At 47.1% G+C, this 18,840-nt stretch overlaps 1 protein-coding gene across 5 annotated transcripts in view; it reads right to left on the bottom strand.

Moving 5' to 3' along the window:
- The window catches only part of PDE7B (phosphodiesterase 7B), a 1,355,672-nt gene that overhangs the window by 77,373 nt on the left and 1,259,459 nt on the right, over positions 1 to 18,840 (bottom strand). For all 5 annotated transcript variants that reach the window (XM_069606749.1, XM_069606752.1, XM_069606748.1 and 2 more), the window contains one exon: positions 1,639 to 1,730. In XM_069606749.1, coding sequence (XP_069462850.1) covers positions 1,639 to 1,730 — 92 coding nt within the window. The remainder of the gene's footprint in view (positions 1 to 1,638; positions 1,731 to 18,840) is intronic.

Here is an 18,840-nt window from a genome sequence, read left to right on the forward strand (position 1 = left end):
CAGGTGCCGGCAAGGGCAAGTAAATCCCCATTCCATGGAGTCCCGTACTCCCTGGAATGGATACCGCCTGTCTTTTGCCACGAGGTGCCTGACTTATCCCCAGCTTTTAGCTGGAGGTAATTCAGGCCAACCCACCGGCAAACATGTAGTATACCGTTCCGGAAAAGTGCTGGTATACGTTATTACCTGCACTTATTTTTCAGACCGGCAAACTTGTAATGAGGCCCATTGTGCTCAAAAAGCAATTTGAGGGCAGACACTATCGCCTCAGACTTTTATAAATAAGAGTTTACGAAAACTGAGTTTGCATCGCATCGTGCCGAAGAATCGGGGTTGTATTTCTTATTACAACCTGAAGACCCTTCTGACCAGCTTTCCAAAAGTTACACATGTTCCGGAGGTATAGTCGCTCGCTCACGGCTCATCCTCCGCCAGCTCAACTGAACCACTTGAAGTGCAGAAGATCCCTCCAGCGGCACTTCATCTGTTCATGCTACTACACTTTGACTTTGGGTGTCTGCTATCTGAGCCGCCAGGCTTCCCTGTCATTGCCTAGTTTCCTCCGCTCCCGCAGCCTTCAGAAGCAGCCAATAGATGGTGTAACTGCTTCACAAAATCCTTCAAATAGTAAGTCAATATAGACTTGCAGACTGCTCAGGTTCTGAAAAGTGATGTCCTCCATCGTATATTGGATGCCGCATGGGCACATGAATGCATGCGGAGCAGAGAACACAGCAGACCCATTTAATGTTCAAAGGTGCATTTTGACATTGCTTATAACTAATCCGCATCAGCCCTTGCTTTCTGAAATGTCATGGTCCACTGAAATGGGCAACTGCTTAAGCTGCGTAATAGATACCCGATACCTAATAGATACCCGATATTAAGAGTGAATCATAGAGTCCTCAATGCAATGCCTGGATTTTTTGTGCACAGGTTAAAATCTATCTTTCCTTTTTTTCAAAAAGTGTGTATAACAATGACATGACAAAAGAATCTCACACCGGTTAGAAATATTGTATGTTTTTGAACTAAGGGATTGGTAAACACTATGGACTTGGGGTATTTCCCACAGTATTTCTGCAGCAATATCGCCAAACTCAATTAGTGTTAGCGCGACTCGGTCCGGCGCATCGATGGCTCGATTATGAATGGCGGTCTGGCCGTCTTAATAACCCATTTTTGGAGTCTATTGTTCAACTGTGGTTTTTGTATATTTACCTTGGACATTCTAACCACAGTAAATCTGCCACATTTTGTTGGTGAAATGGATGCCTTACATTCCTTCCGCTTAACCACTTTAACTCTAACCGTGTCATATGTAGGTGCAGGAAAGTTGTGGTAAAGTGGCAGTAATGGAGTAATTGCCATTCGACTGCCACATATTCCTGCTCTGCCAAACTTCTAATGAGGCACCTGGTACAGAATTCATATGCATAGGTTGCAAGGGCAAGTAAGACAAACCCCATAGTTCAGCATATGTTTGTTATTTCATGAGATCACATGCTCTAATACAATAATAGTTAAACTCTCATGAAGGACAGCAATCGACATGAAATGACTGCTTTCTATTTCAGTCAATATGGGTTTTAATATGTTCGATGGCGTCACTGGATGTCTCCTCCAAGTGGTACCTACGTCATTTCCTTTGGCAGGTGAGCGAGGAGCCTCGATTCTCGTAGCATGCCAACAGTGGACCGCCAGTGATGGTTCTCTAACACAGAGACATTCTATGGGGACAGAGAGAAAAAGAGATGAGGCACAACACATGCATGGAGCACACCCATTGGTCATGGGAGCCAGCCACGGTCCATCATTTATTTTATTCGGCAAGATATATGAAATTGTGTATGGTTTGCTAGAAAGGTCACTCACATGTGTAATGGGCATGTTCACCCTGTTTTCGAATCTATGGTAAATAGGTCAAAAATATCCCAGTGGGCAAACACTGTGCTCCATTTGTGGAGATGAGCTATTACTGGACTAGTAAGGATTTTTAGCATGCCACATTCTAACAAAAAGTGCAACGACTACATGCAAAGTAAGCACACGCACAGCCCTTAAACGAGCTATCTCCACAGGGCAAGGTATGAGTTAGAAACCTTTTGAGTCTGTTACCCGTAATATAGCCTACATCTAGTTATCAAAGCAATAAGGCATCGGAAGAGGGGCTAAATGGGCAAAGGTATACTCCTCTGCAGAGCGTACGGCAAGAGCAGCAGAAGAGGAGGCACACTGTAATCAAGACTGTGACCTGTACCAACGACTGAGACATCAGTGGGTGACACAAGAGGAGGGGTGATGAAGAAAGGAATTGCCAGAGTGGGGTTTTTTCTTGCTGCCATATAAAGGAAAATAAAAGAATTGCATATTAGGAGCCCCAATGCCATAGCATTGAACACAAACATGATTGTTTTTTTTCATTGTCAATGTTTCCCCAAACGAAAAATGTGAAATTTGGGGCAGAGAAATGCTAGAGCAAGCCAATCAGGTGGCTAGGAACGTGGGCTTGAACTGCCGGCATGCCGGCCGGCTCACCCACTGCCATCTTCCCCCCACCATCCGTCCCCGTTTTTATTTTACCCCCTACTCCCCTAATTACCTTATTTTGGCAGCAGTGGTTGCCCGCAGCATCCGCTCCTTCCCTTTGCCTCCCGCTAGCCAACATGGAAATGGAAGAGGAGCTCCGTACAGAGCCCTGCCTTCCCTTTCCATGGTGGGCATCTTGGAAAAGGATTTTCCTTCCTCCACGGGACGCTGTGCGGGTTGTAGGAAGGAAAATCCTTTTTTTTAGCACCCCAGATTACTGCTTTGGTAATCCAGGGTGCTAATTGTCTCCATCCCCCATTCCAGGGGCTGGAACGGGGCACAACGGGCCAGATCCTCGCTTCGCTCGGGCCGATAACTTGGGCTGCCAGGCCGTTTTACCCCGTTCCAGCCCCTGGAACGGGGGATGAACCCCACAGGGATATTTTATGGGAGCCTGTATTATTATTCAATGGGCAGAGCTACAAAGACTGAGCTAATACCCACGTCCTCACAGTGACTAAATTGAGTTATATCTTGAATCATGCCTGGCAGTCTAAGAGCAGACACATACACACTGCATGCGGCCCACAGGCCCTCAGCTCTCGATGCTGCCACCTTTAGATTGAATCTTAAGCAAGGGCTACTTGTAACCTGTCCTGATCTTGAAGATGCTTCTGGGATCCTTCGCACATCTGGGCCTGCAATTCTCCTGCATTTAAGGCATAATGCTGATCTCCTCTCCATTGGAAATGCATGTACACCACCCGGGCCCTAACTCTCCCTCTCTTTATCTCCCTTGCTCTCTTTCTCACATTTCTCTGTCTCTAGTTCTACCGTACCTCTTGCATTTCACCCATCTGCCACTTTTCCTCTTTGTCAGTTGGACTTCTTATGCTTTGCTTTGTTTTTTCATTCTCTCGTTCTCTTTTAATTCCTTCCTGTCTTTCCCCATATGCTTTCAACCTCTCTCTTTCCTTTACTCTCCCGGAACCACTCTGTCCTTCTCTTTCTCCATACTCTCACTTCCTAGTTCTGCCTGGCTCTCATTCTCTTTTATATCTCTATTTCTTTCTTCCTTTACTCTTTTGCTGTGACCCTTCTTTCTCCTGTGTTTTTCTTCTTTCTTTGTTCTATTCTCTTTTCTATCACCCCCTCCCCTACTTAGTTTCTCTATCCCTCCCTTCTCTCTATACTACTCTCACTTTCTTCTCTTCATTGTCACTCACTCTCTTCTTTTACTGTTCCACTCTCTCCCTCTCTTCCTCTGCTGCCTCTTGTATCCGAGTTTCACTAATTTCCCTCTTTCTTCCTCTTTATCTGTATAAATTCCCCTTTGCTCTGTCACATTCTCTCTTTCTCTCTCTGTTCTCATGTGTCCATCTGTGTCTATGGCACTTGTTCTTTTTCTCTTTCTTTGTATCCTTCCATTTGTCTTTCGACCCCTTCAATCTGCGACTAATTATTACATACAATTGAAGAGTTTGAAATTGATGGACACATGCACTTCCTAGCTCAAGACGCTGTGGTGCACAGGTTTGGAAAGGTGCATTTTCACATTCTCCAAGAAGTTTGAGAGATGACTTGATAACATTAATTAGTACCCGGCGAGGGCGCAATCAGAAGGAAAGAACCATTCTGATTGGCCCTCGCCGAGGCATTACCCGGCCGGAATCCCTCAGCCCGGGATTCCACAGCCATTGCTCCCGGCGGGGGGCGTGGTAGCCCCTCAGCCAATGAGGAGGCTCGAAGCGGGGCCATCCCCACTCCGAACCTCCCCATGGCTGAGAAGCTGCCTTTGCCCACCGCCGCGGACTCAGGTATGTTTTTTTTTATTTGCCCTCCCACTCTCTTCCCTCCCAACCCCACTTACCTTCTTTTTTTTTTCAGGAGTGGACGCGCTGGGAATGCTTCTGTTCCCAGCGCGTCTGCTCCCGATGGCCGCCATGGAAAGGGAAAACGGACTCTGTTTTCCCTTTCCCGGTGGCCATTTTCTTGGTTGTTTTTTTTTTTGTCTGTCCCGAAACGCTGCAGCGTTTCGGGACAAAAAAAATGCGTTTAGTGCCCCAGTCACGCAGATCTTGCGGGCCGGGGTATTAATAGCTATATGCCCCTCGCGACTCAGCTAATGCCCTGGGGCCTTCATTAAGGCTGTGGTGGCCTGAAGGAAGACAGGACACAGGTGGTGCTGGAAAACAGTGTTTATTTAGACACCTTCATTAACTTGCTGTACTGGGGATAAGCAAGGTCCAGGGCAGGGGCAGAAACAGTACTCACATGGGTATGCAGTCCAATGCATGCAGTTGCCTCACTGCCTGCTATGTGTGTCAGGGGTGCACACATCACACACCCAGAGCACCCAGGTGGCTGCCCTCAGCCATGGAATTACGCTCTGGATGTGTAGGCCACACGTGTCAGGGCCTTAGAGTAACTGAGCTCCTGATCAGGAGGAGCGCTGGGGCGGTGTGTTCACTACGCTGCCCTCTGGATTCCGCCAGCAGCGCGTTGTTCCGTGCTTCTCGTTTCCGAGATCTCGCAATATCGCCTTCCTGCGATCTCGCGATGAGAAGTCCCCACACACCTCTTTTGGTGGGAAAAAGGATGGTTACTCAGTACATGACAAAGTCTGAGAATCTGCTGGGTTTTCTTCTTTCTCGCTGTGGTCTGCCTCGGCCGGAAGGCGAAGTTGGATAACAAGAAGTGACGTGGGGAGATTCAGGTGGATCAAGTTCTTGTGTTGTTTCTCTCTGTGATTCCCCTGCCGAGGGTAAGGGGCTCATTCCTGAGAGTTCATCATGATGATGTATCTCCGGTGTGTCTCCCTTTGGATGATGGGGGTTGCCGGACGAACCTCGCTGGGCTGGTCCTTCTCCTGCTTCCGTGGATGGGTGGTTTATGGATTCTCTTCTGCAGTACATGGCCACTCTTTCCAAGTTCCATCGCTTACCGTCACTGGTGCAGATGTGGTTGGATCCCTTTGCAGTGACCTCTATGGGTCTACTGTATTTGGATCCGGTCGTGATGTCTTTGTGGGGAAGGCGTATTTTAACTAGATTGCCTTCGCGGACTTCTGTACGGTGAGCAATCCTGCGTTTGTCACCTTGGGCCTTCGTTGCTTCCTTGTTTCGCTGCATGCGGAATACTATGTCTCGCATGTCCACGTCTTCCGTCTTCCCTTACTTGGTGAAGCCAGGGCAGTACCAGCGTGGATGCCGCCCTTCTCCCTCTCAACAGATGGAAGGGTGAAACATCAGTAATGGTTGTTGGGTGTGATGCGGTGGGCCACACAGCCTCCTTTGCAGTCTTGCTGGGGTCCAGGCCCGACGCATGCGCCAGCTGCAGCTCTCCCTTGATGAAGCGGTTCGCTCTCTCCACTAGCCCATTTTCTTGCGGGTGGTACAGACTCACTCTCAGCTGCTGGACGTTATGCCTTTTTAAGAATCTTTCCTTTTCTCGGGACACCAGCTGCACAGCGTTGTCGGTCACAATTTCCTCAGGGAGCCCTTCACGCTGAAAGACGGTGGTGAGCGCCACAATGACTGTGCTCATGGTGATGTCTGGGGAAATTTCAACCTCCAGCATGTCTATTCCATACTTGTGCTCTGAGGACATGCCGTCCAGTAGGCCAATGAAGTCCAGGCCTATTTTGTGCCACACCCCTTTCGGGACTTCGGTGGGCATCATGGGGGCTTGTCTCACAGACAGGCGTTTGTCTGTTGATGCATTTGTGGCACCTTTCGATCATTGCCCGTATGTCCTGGTCCATGCCGGGCCACCAGTAGGCATCGCATACTCTGCGTCTATTCATGTTGCTTCCTAGGTGGCATGAATGTGCTCTGCACAGGATTACTTTCCGGATGCCTCTTGGGGGAATTATACAGTCGCCTCTCAGAATGAGACCGTTCATGGTGGTAATTTCATCGCTCACCTTCCAGTAAGGGTGCAGGCCTTTTGGGGGTTTATAGTGATTGCATCGAATGCCAAAGCATCGAATGCCTTAGCATCTAAAAAAAAGCAACAAAAAAAGCATTGAATGCATTTTATTCCCATTTTTTTTAATGGGGGTGTCCCCCAAACCCCTGTTTTGTACCCCTTAAAACCCATTATAATTAACATTAAACCTTTAGCTTTGAAAAAAATGCATTCAATGCTTTTTTTGATGCATTTTTTTTTCGATGCTTTGGCATTCAATGCTTTGTATTCGATGCAATCACTGGATACCCTTCTGGGACTGCTCTTTCGTTTGGCCATCCCTTGCAGATCCACACCGCCAAGCGGCATAGGGCTTCGTCCTGCTCATATTCTTCCTGCCAGTGGCACTTTATAGTTCCATGAATTTGCCGTTCCTTAGATCACTTATGGAGGTCGCAACGCATTAGTCTTGAAGGAATGTGGTTCCTGGGGTATTTTGGTTTAGGAGCCTGACATACAGTCTGCCTGAGAGTTCTTCCAGCCGGCAATGTGGGCTATTTCGTAGGTGTACTCTTGAAGTTTTGCAGCAATTCTGGCCAGTCTCGGTGTGGCGGTCTTTGTGCCACCTGGGCTCAACATGTGTATGAGGGGTTTGTGGTCTGTGACCAATCGGAATTTTGTACCCCAGACGTATGATCTTTAATAATCGATGGCCCAGGCACACGCCAACATTTCCTTTTCCAGTGTGGAGTAGTTCTTCTCCGATGCTGATAGGGCCTTTGAGGCAAAAGCTACTATGTTCTCTGTGTCAGCCCTTTTTTGGGTTAGTGTGGCGCCTAGCCTGTAGGCGTTGGCGTCTGTTGTGATACATGTTTCCCATTCAGGGTCGAAAGGTTTCAGACAGGGTGCGTGCAGGATCCTCCTTTTGATCTCTGCGATTGCTTTGTCCTGCTGGGGCCCCCATGTGTAGATTGCAACCTTCTTCAGGAGTTCCCTCATGGGGGACGTGGTTTCGAAGAATCTTGGGACAAATTTCGCGTAGTACTCCGCGAGGCGCAGGAAAGACTGGAGTTCATCTTTGGACATCGGGGCCAGGGCGTCAGTTATGGCTTCGAGGAGATTCTCCTTGGGTCTCATCCCATCCTCGTCGGGTGCACACATCACACATCCAGAGCACCCAGGTGGCTTCCCTCAGCCATGGCATTACGCTTTGGATGTGTAGGCCACACATGTCACGGCCTTAATGTAACTGAGCTCCTGGATCAGGAGGAGCGCTGGGGCCGTGCGTTCACTACGCTGCCCTCTGGATTCCACCGGCAGCGCATTGCTCTGCACTTCTCATTTTCCGAGATCTCGCGAGATCGCCTTCCCGCGATCTCGCAATGAGAAGTCCCCACACCCTCGTTTCGCTCGGGCCTTTAACTATGGGCCCCGGGGCATTACCTGCCACTCGGGGCATATTGCTTAATTAATAACAAATACAGACAATAATTACAAGATTGAATATTGAAAACGGGACCAGTTTACAAATCAATGCAGCATCAGGTGCCTGGGTGAGATGTACAGTCCACATGAAGGGGCCCTCTCTCTCGTTCACCCACCTACTCTCTCCACAAAAGGAGATATCACTATAGCGGGATGCGGCAAGCATGAGGACGGTGCGCTACTCCTACTCCAGGGGCTGGCTGTACTGAAGTCAAGAAATAATCTATTTAGGTTTCCCAAATGTCCTTCGGCCTAGAGGAGACAAGCAGTAGGTCACAGTAGGCACCCTCCATAGAACTACAAAAGGACGATGATCTACAGCTAGGCTTGATGGCAGGGCCCTGGACACTTATATCATGCTTTGCAAAACTACGCTTAGGTAAAACTTAAAAAAAGACCCACACATCTCCCTTATGATTTACGCAGATACTGAGTACACCCCAGCAGGTCAAGCAGGGGAGGTCACTGCATTGGATCCCCGCCATTTCGACAATCAGTTTGAAAATGACGCCCAGAAGATCCGCACAGTGGCGCAGTAGCACACTAAATGCATGCAGTCTGCTCTGTGTCACACAGAAGAACAGGTTCAACACCAGGCCCACTTAGAGATAAAAGATAAATAAGGCTTTTATTTAGGGAATTTAACTGTGGGTCAGGCTAACTGCACACGTCCAAGTTTCTTTATCCCCCCTCTTTCTGAACCAGGGGTGGGCAAATTTAGTAACAAATCAAATTTAACCAAGGGATTTGTTCACTTGGAATTTAATAACAGCAAACTAAGTCATTGCCTCTGGTAGAAGAACAAAGTCTCTGATTTTGAGGAAATCTCTGGGTTTTCAGTTCTGAATCCAAAAGCGGGTTAAACCCTTTGCCGACAGGTCTCTTCTCACCATCCTGTGAGTTTTAGTGTGCCTGCATCCCGTTGTTGCCCTTCTTTCTGTTGCCTCAGGCCTTCTGCTACTCCGCCTCTGCTTCTGGGCGGATCTCTCCACCTGGGCCTCTGGGACCTACGTATTTCGCATGCTATGCCATAATCATGGCAGTAGAGGTTGCTGGATACCACTAGGCTAAGCCCCACAGCAACGACCAGAAGGACGGCCAATTTAGCTCCCCAACTGGTTGGATCAGAGACGGGTTATCTAATGTCAGGCCCCAAAACTTCGACTCATAGACTGGCCATATAAACCTCTCTGGAGCTGGAGACTAGTTGACTTAATTTCTCCCCTGACTCTGGTTCTAGGCTATAGTAACCAGAGCCCCATCATTATGTGCCACCCCAATGAGTCATAACAGTATGATAACAAAAGAGGCCTTTTCTGTACTTTCTGCCTTCTCTTCTCCACTGTCCTTCCTCTTTACCTTCTCCTGGGCCTTAGCCGATACCTCACAATGCACTCTTCTCTCCCCCACCTTTCAGGCTAATAGCATGTCTGTTTCTTTCTGTTACTTCTTCCACTCACCTCTACGCTCTTCCTCTTCTCATGCTTTCCTTTTCACTTGTGCTGTTCTTAGCCCCGTCTTGGGTATGTTTTTCCTGAGTTATTCCATCTCCTTCCACCTGATGTTGCCTCCAACCACCTCCTTAGGGACCCATCCCTCTCATCCTGATGTCCTCACAAGCCACATCCTCAATATACCCCCTGATCTTTTCTCTCAGTTCATCCACCTGCCAAGTTCCCTACTTCTACTGATCCTGGTGACCACCTCCTCCTCATTGTCCGTATCCCTCCTTGTGCGGTACGTAGTTATTTCCTCCTTCTTATGTTTTCCACCTCACTCCTTCTGGCTGCCACTATCCAGCATGCACCTTCCTGCTCCACCTGCTCCTTCTCTTTTCATATCCACCGCCATCTCTCTCCAGTGCCGCACTGCTTTCTCAGTTCATCATCCCTATTCTCTCCCAGCAACAGACTTACATAAAGATTTACCCACACCACTAGCGACCGCCCTGCTTAGCCGTACTCAGGTGTGGATTGCAATTGTACTGAACCTCTAATTGGTGGTTAACTTGCTTGGGTGCATGGCCTTTCTGTGGATCGGTGTGATTATTGCGACGGTCGAAAATGCTGACTTTTTTTTGAAACCCCTTTACACCACATATATTTCCGGGCGGAGAGCCCCCGCTGCCGCCCCATATTAGTATTATATTCTATACCCCTCCACATATATATGTGGTGGAAGGAGGGGTCCCAAAAAATAAAAGTCGGCATTTGCAGCCGTCATAATTCTCAGGTCGACATTTTGGTACGATTCCCCTTTCCGTCTCTGCTGGCCACGCACATTTATGGCCGATCCTTTATTAAGGTGGCCCCATCTAGAATCAGCATTCGTCGACTATCCTGTTAGGGATTCTTTTCCTCAGAGGTCGAATTTCAGCTCTGTGTGTGCCTGCGCTCTGCAATAGAAAGGAGTCTCCTGGTGTGTGGTCACTTACCTCCTAGGAAGTTTGGGGGCGGGCGGTCCATTACGCCAAAGGCAGACGCGGAGGGAAATTGCCTGCAAGATTTCACGTGGATGTCTGAGCCTGGTTATGTTGGATGCCTTCTTAAAGGGTGTTTGGGGCACAGGGTGAACTAATGGGTTAAACCCCTGACAAACAGCTGGGGCATGTAGGGTTCGCCGGGGGATTCTGCCCACATTAGCCCCGGGTCCAACATCACTTAGCTGATTATAGCACCTTGCCCCAATGATTACCCTGCCCACTGCCTGGAGAGCAAGGCAGGGGCCTTTTTTATACTGATCACACTACAGACACTAGACTACGTTGGGAAAGATGTACCTGGCTCAGAAACTTAAAGGGTAGACTTTTATGTTTATAATGAATTGAAACCTCTTTGATCTGCTGGCATATAAATAGCTATTGTTCATTGTCATTTCAGCAGCTGATATCCAAATCGTGTGCCTACCTACACCTCACCTTACAAGTTGGGGTTTCCCTACCAGATATCACAGCCGCGTGTAGCAGAGGTAGTACTGTACCACCCCACACCCCCTCGCAAAAATGAGTGGAGTGAAAGGACAATATGTTTCAAGTTGCTCAGGGAAATCTTGACAGCATTTCCCAGTTCATGTTTGAGCATAAAGTACACAGCAGTGTATGAGCGGCAATCGCTGCCTGACATTTGAACTGCTCTACCGAGATGAATAAATCAAACGTCAAGCGGTCTCTCTCCATCGTAAGACCAATCAGGTCGAGTATTTTAGGGAAAAGAGGATTCCTGGGAGCTCTGTAATATGTAACATGGGGAACAGGCCTTCAGTAAGCAAACGCATCCATCAATTTATTTCATATAGACATGTATAGATGTTTTTAAGTAGTCTCATGGAACACCACTTTGATTTGATTGCCACGTGCCACGTGCAACCCCCCAATAATCACTTGAATTTCCAAGGAGCCACACTCTTGCCTAAAAACCCAAGAGAGCCGTTTCCCCAGATGTTCACCCCCTCTGTACTTCCTTGCAGTGACAATCCGCCCCAGAAACGAACTTCCCGATCAGGGGCCCTCCTAGACTCTGCCAAAGTTATACCAACCTCTTGCAAGAGAGAATGGTTGCCAGGCCTCTAAGCATGTCCTCAAGGCTGTCCAGATCCCTAAACAACTACTGTAACGCCCTGCACACCGTGATATAAGCACCCCTCATTATACACTCTGAAGGCCTCCAACATGGTAATTGTGGAGTCGACTGACATGGTGTTCCTAACAAGGTAGTCTTTGCTCTAATTGTTCCCAATTTTCCTAAATGAAACATCACAAACCCTTTCACCCTCAAACTAACTCCCATCCCTGTGAAGGAAGATCAAACCATCGATTTGAAACTGCGGCCACCATCGGTCAGTGATCTGGCAGTGGACGCGGTAGGATGATGCAGTCCTCAACCTCATACACTGCCCTTCCAGCGAACCAGAAAACATGGTGGACTAAGGAATAGAGACGTGTATTCCTTCATCGCAGCACGCCTCTATGTCCAGACACTCACCAGGCCAAGAGAACCCCAATCTGGGAACAGTGACCTGCTCACTACACTCATGCACCCCCGCCCCCACCGCCAGAATACCGTACCCAGCGTGCTCATGCGATTTCCTTGAAGAACTCAGGGGAATATTTCAGGAGGACCATACACACTAACCATTGTGATGCAGGTGTATCCAAGGGAGCTGCCACTAATAGGAAACCCCCATTGCGATAGCCAATCACTGCATGAACCTTGACATTCAGGGACGGGAGCATGATTGTGACATCACTTGCACTCCCAGAATTCAATGTATGGAAAGAGCAGTGTTAGTAGCAACACCCCCCATTAGCCAATGTATTTTCTACTGCCAGTGGCAGAATTCTTTGCGCTCTGGTCCATGAGCCCTTTACCAAGGCCCTTTCATGAGGATCAGCAGCCAAGCATGCTAAGAACCGGAATGCGTCTCGGGAGGATAGCTCAGCGGCAATGTGCTCGCCTTGGAAGCAAAACGACACAGATTAACACAGGTTCGATCCCTGGGTCAGCGCTTACAAACCTCTGGGTATTAAGGGCGTTATAAATAACCTATCATATCAATGGGGGACATGGACAGCGCCTCTGAATGCCCCATTAACAGAACCTTTGATGCCACCAGGGACATATCAGGTCTGGGCAGGATTTGCCAACCGGGAGGTTAGGGAACTTTACAGAAAATGTTATTTTGCACCCGGCTCCCTCACCTTGGGGATAGGGGGTCTGGGCTTTTTAATTTATTATTACGTTTTCAATATGTTATGGTCAATTTTCGGACCAAGGGTGCACTTTACACAGCTTGGATCTTTTGGTTTTCATGAACTTCTGGCAGCTGGAAAAATATGTTTAAAATGGAGCAATTGATTTCATGAGTGATCTTGTCTGTTTTTCTCAGATTTTGACGCCCGGTTCTTTCTGCTTTATACAAAGAATCTAGCATTCTCAAGGAGCTATTCCAACCCTCTTTGGGCCCTTCGCACTTTGCAAAATGTTAAAACAGCTCTGCGCGCCTTTACAAGTGTAAGTCTAGCCAGGGCGCGATTGCCAAGATCCCGCAGCCTTAATGGTGTTCCCTTTTAAGACAATGGGGCAGGCACTTCAGACTTGCCCTGCACTCGCTCAGTGTCTTTTATAAAATGTCTGATCAGTGATGTTGCAAGATTAAAGTGATAAGAGCAAGGGAACACGGTGTGCCCTTGTGTGTGGGTCCGGCTTCCATGGTGCCCTTGAGTGGCTGTGAAGGCCCCTTCACTGACCACTCCACAGTGATGCGCTCCTAGGGGAGAGGCTGCTTAGCAATGGACAGAAAAGGCCAGTGCCATGGCGTGATGGCAGGTGGAAGCGTAAGAGGGACGCTCTTCAGCAGGTGATCTGCCGAAGTAGACGGCGTGACTGACCAGTCAGCGAGTCTCCGCCCCATGGCCAGCAATGGCAGGTCGGCCGCCGTGGCACCCATGTTTCGCGTCCCCTTAAACTCATCTATGGCTCCCTGGATCACGTGGCCACGGGCTGCTTCTTCCTTTTGCTCGGCAGGAAATTACGCAAGATAACATTTGGAGACGTTGGCCTGTATGGGAAGATGTCTATCACACCTGTGCTTTTCGATTGGCTGAGTCGCTCCCAAAATGTTGGCGTGTCTCCTAAGAAACATGACTTTACCCATATAAGTGCGGACTTCCTGTGAACACTAAGACATACACATATTTTTAAAGCATCCCAAGACACCAACCGAAAGTTAAAGTGTTTGCTTGACATTTGCTTGTAAGGAATCCTGACCTGTCTTCGATTTTGTACTGGATTGTATTTCAGACAAGGGATGGACATTTCGTTTAAACTCTAACCACCTGAACACCTAAAAGATTGCACTTGGAGATCGTTATTGACCTACTTTCAGCCAATCAGAATGTTCAGAGTACAGTTAATTACTACTATTCACACCCGGGAAAGGCGATCTGACCAATCAGAATCCGCCTTTCCAGGGCACGGTTCTGCCTTCAGCGCCCATGATGGCGAAAAAAAAAAAGCAAAAACAGCGGCCATTTTTTAACATGTCTTCAATGGCCGCCGTCATCTGAGAAGGGACCTAGTCCCTCATCCATTTTAAGTTACGCAAACCAGCTTATGTGGGAATCGTGGCCTGCGAGCAGGAGCAGTACACCTCGCCCTCCCTGGAGAATTTCATTGGATGCGTCCCTGACTAGAAAAGTTTCCATCTACAAATGCTCAGCAAATACTGGATAGCTTCAGATGGCCCCAGTAGAAACATTTACATGAGCGGAACAGTCTCGGGCGCAGAGTCCACAACTGAATATGTTGTCTAGTTCTTTCGCTCCTTTTAATGTCATTTAATTTCATTTTCTATCAAATGCATCTGTCAGTGTATATTCTGAGGAAATCGTATGCAGGTAAATAAGCGTCGCAACCAGGAAACAAAAATACAATGTCAAAAGCAAGCAAGAGGAAGAAGGCCATATTTTAGAAAAGAAGCGACATGAGACGAGGAGTCTTTAGGGCCATTGAGAGGCAAAAAGCGGACATGGTATTGGCCATGAGGGGGAAGAGGTGACGTGAAACCAGATGAATTTGAGAGATAGGATAAATCAGGTGGCATAGGGTGTAAAGAGCAAATAGGAAGGAGAAATAAAAAAAGGGTTCGGTCATGAATGTACTTGAACACAATATTCAAAATTCGAAGAGTAAACAAATAGGCATTATATTGGGAGACCTATATGACTAGAGTGTGAGTTTGGAAATGTTGGGTAATAGAAGGAAGAGGGCCACAGATGTATGGTGGAAGAACCGCAAACAAGTCACACCAGTAAAGAAAACAAATGTACCAAATATTAAACTATGGATAGAAAATGGTCCAATCAACAGTTGAAATAGGATCAGAAAAAGTCAGAGACGGAAGGAACTGATGGAGCCAAGAGCTGCCACACCCCCCTGTCTCCCACTGCCAACTTGGCCAAATGTTCCTTGCAATATATGTATGCCTTGTGCATTTCTCTTCTCGACAGTAGGAGCCGAATCGGAGGTGAGCTGCGTTGCATGCGTGTGTTTGTTCGGTGGGGAGGTACACAAGAGGGGCAGCCTATAATGGCGGAACCCGAGGCTGAGGGAAGCAATTCGTCACAAGGAGGGGTAGCCGCCTAGCAAAGTTGAGACATAGTATAACTTCTGTATGTAGTTAGTTATATTAAACTTGGTGGAGTATACAACATTTCACCAATGATTCATCCTAGTGATGTAATCTAGAACCCCCTGGGGAGGTGTGGACAAGACAATGTAAATTGTATTGTATGGGTATGCTCTATGTTATTTAAGAGAGACCACTCTAATGAGGTGCAGTTTTATTCAATTATTATTGCACTCCGTTTTCTTTATCAAAACAGTAAAAGCCAAAAACAAATTGGGAAAGCAAAAGGTACAGGCAAAAATAGAGCATAAGTCTCAGACCTGTTCTGTAAGCAAAGAAATAAAGTAACCAAAAAAGCAAATTAACCAGATAGTGATAATACATTTTAGACCAAATCTCTGCATAACATCATCGCTTGAGTGGTAAAATTATTTACCAAAAACAGCAGAGGTACATTTGCATTAATTACAAAAAGATAAACAACAATTTTTTCCCATTCGGGGAATTCTGCAACAAGAGCAAAGCAGGACAGACTGGTGCGTGTTAGTAACTGGTGTACATTTGCATATAGGTAAGGAGCAATTTTCCTTGCAATATCAATTTATGAGTCCTATATAGTTGGACACTAATTTTTCGATCTATGAGTGACCAATCCGACTGAGATGCTCTATTTTTGCCTGTACCTTTTGCTTTCCCAATTTGTTTTTGGCTTTTACTGTTTTGATAAAGAAAACGGAGTGCAATAATAATTGAATAAAACTGCACCTCGATAGAGTGGGCTCTCTTAAATAACATAGAGCATACCCATACAATACAATTTACATTGTCTTGTCCACACCTCCCCAGGGGGTTCTAAATTACATCACTAGGATGAATCATTGTTGAAATGTTGTATACTCCACCAAGTTTAATATAACTAACTACATACAGAAGTTATAGTATGTCTCAACTTCATTTGTTCGGTGGGGAGACACGTATTTATAGTGTCAATACTGGCATATATGTGGGTGCAGTAGAATGAGAAAGGGCTTTACAGGGCCATGTCCACATATTTTGTGTGCACCTTGTAGAAAGTGTTTGACAGTGGCATCAGTGGTATATATCTGGACACAGGCAGCATAAAGAAGTGTCTACAGGGCCATGCAGGAATATATTGTGGCCAGGAGCTAAGCATCATGTGGATGTTCTTTACAGTGGACCTGCTGCCATATATTGTGGGCAGCATCATCAAAGTGTTTCAAGTGGGAATGCAGGAAGACACTGTGGGTGTGTGATCATAAAGGTGATTTACATTGGGAATGCTGGCAACTATTGTGGGCACAACTTTGTGAAAGTGTTAAAACTTGTCCTGTTTACTGTTGGGGACCAGTCTACTATGTTTGGCTATTATGGCTTATTGCCACGATTTTCACACAAATTGTGGTGTAGATTTCACCCTTTCAAACCATTATTTTAAAAAGGTATACAAAGAGAATCTCCCAAACACACCTATACGACATAGGTCTCCCTCCCTATGTTCTGTCACTCATGCTAATTACAGTGGGATATGTTAATGCCCCTTGACCGAAACTTTTCATGGGTGCCACTAACCTGGAACCATTTAAAATTCAAGTGGCTCATCAAACACCAGCCTCCCCTGGCCCCAAGAGATGCCCCTGCAACTGGTGAAAGGACTTACTTCAGTCACGCCACAGAGGTCGCAGCGGTGGCTACTGGGGTGGCAGTGGGCCCAGGGAGGGCACCTGCATGCAGCTGGCACTATAAATGTGCAGATTCTTATAGCACGGCCATCATGGTTTAATCATAGGAGCTACATGCAAAAGTGAGAATGGTAGGTGATATTGTAAGACTCCGATTAATTTGCAAAATATCTTAGGCCTAGTTATGTGATGCATTGCTCTGCTGCAGAAAAGTGGCACATTCCATTATTGTAGGTAGTGGCCAGTGGAGAGTTTCTGCAGAAAGCATTCCCATTGGACGAGGTGTAAAAGAGCCAAATGTCGGCTTCTCTACCATCACAGTACCCCTACTGCTGGAGGATGAGCGCCATCACACTACTGCTAACGGATGAGCGCCATCACACTACTCCTACTGCTGACTGATGAGCGCCATCACAGTACCCCTACTGCCGGCGGATGAGCGCCATCACAGTAACCCTACTGCTGGCGGGTGAGCGCCATCACAGTACCCCTACTGCCGGCGGATGAGCGCCATCACAGTACCCATACTGCTGGCGGATGAGCGCCATCACAGTACCCATACTGCTGGCGGATGAGCGCCATCACAGTACCCATACTGCTGGCGGATGAGCGCCATCACAGTACCCATACTGCTAGCGGATGAGCGCCATCGCAAGTCTCACCCATGGACGTCATTTAGGGGTAGTTAAGGTCACCAACTGCTACCCCTGGAAATGTCCTTCGTCCCCATGGCTCTGCTTCTGCGACCCTTGGCCCTCAAACTTAGATATCAAATGAAAACATAATCTTGGCCTGAAATAAATCACTTGGCACTCTAGTTTTTTTTTCCTTCAAACACATGCTAAATGCAGGGCACCACCAACATTTGCTGCACTTAAGTGCAGTTGGGTGCAGTTGGGTCCCCTCCATGCAATTTTGAAGAGGATAGAAGATGTTCCTCCCCAGGTTGTAAACAAATCCATGCTTTGCAGGTGGCATTTATCAATGTATTACTCCGGCAGGAATCCATTCATTTTATGCTTGCATGAAAATGTCATTCAGGCGTGGAGCGAATCGCACTGACAAGATGGGGGCGGTCCGGTGAACCTGGCAGAGATCTTGCCTCCGCGCCGTGCCCCTCGGGGAAATGGGACGAAGAGTTCCATCAGGGCATACAAGCTTTGCGTCTTGCTTTCAAGCCACGACGTCCCACTGTGCCCCGTTTAAAGTGTCCCTGTGCCTTTATTTAGTCCCACTCCCCTTTTCAGAATGATAACTGCTTGCAGAGTGGGAGCCACTGCAAGCATTTCCTGAAGGGGTGCCTCTTTGCCCATTTACACGTGGAAAGTAAACATTGCCTGGGTCCTTCAGAATTATCATTGTAGGGGTAGCTGCATTCCAAAGTAGGCATTTTGTTTTTGTGCGTGTGTTTGTTGCTGTGCACGTGCACCTGCGTGTTTGTGGGATGCTTTATGTGTTATGTGCGACACTTCATTGTAAACTGTGCAAAGCAGTTATTTTGATGCACTTTTGCACATGGAGGATATGATGTTTTTTTCATGCAGGATGTAGCAATGAATGGGGATAGCTCAGGGAATCAATGTACTGTGTCCTCCTTCCTGGATCCCACCACAATAAATCATACTTGCTTCACCCAACTGGCTTGGATTGCTATTTATTTTGTGTTTTCAGATTCATTTAGAATGCATTTTGGTGCTTTGCATATCTGCATTTATTTCTAAACAAAAACGACTGTTTCTACTATGAAAGAACACAAAACAAGCATATTAGTATGTTGGTGGTAAATGAAAGATGGTATTGTAATAGACGTGGTCTCCTGGGTAGATTGAACACAGCAAAAGTCCTGGCTTCTTCGCCTGACCAACGTGTGTGATCCTGGGCGAATTGCTTTACCTTATGGTGTGTGACGTCTCAAACTGAGAACATCAAAAGGGATTCGGTTAAGTTTGCACATTAAAATAAAGAAACAAGATGAACCAAATATCTAGTATTCCAGGTTTTGCCTGGCATAAAATGACAGCACTTATGTGATTGAGTCTGGCCTTGATAACGATCGATCGCAGCACTTGGACCTGTGAGTCTGTGGCTTCCA

Source organism: Ambystoma mexicanum, chromosome 4p (genome assembly GCF_040938575.1).
Source record: "Ambystoma mexicanum isolate Mex_15411 chromosome 4p, UKY_AmexF1_1, whole genome shotgun sequence".
NCBI classification, from domain to species: domain Eukaryota; kingdom Metazoa; phylum Chordata; class Amphibia; order Caudata; family Ambystomatidae; genus Ambystoma; species Ambystoma mexicanum.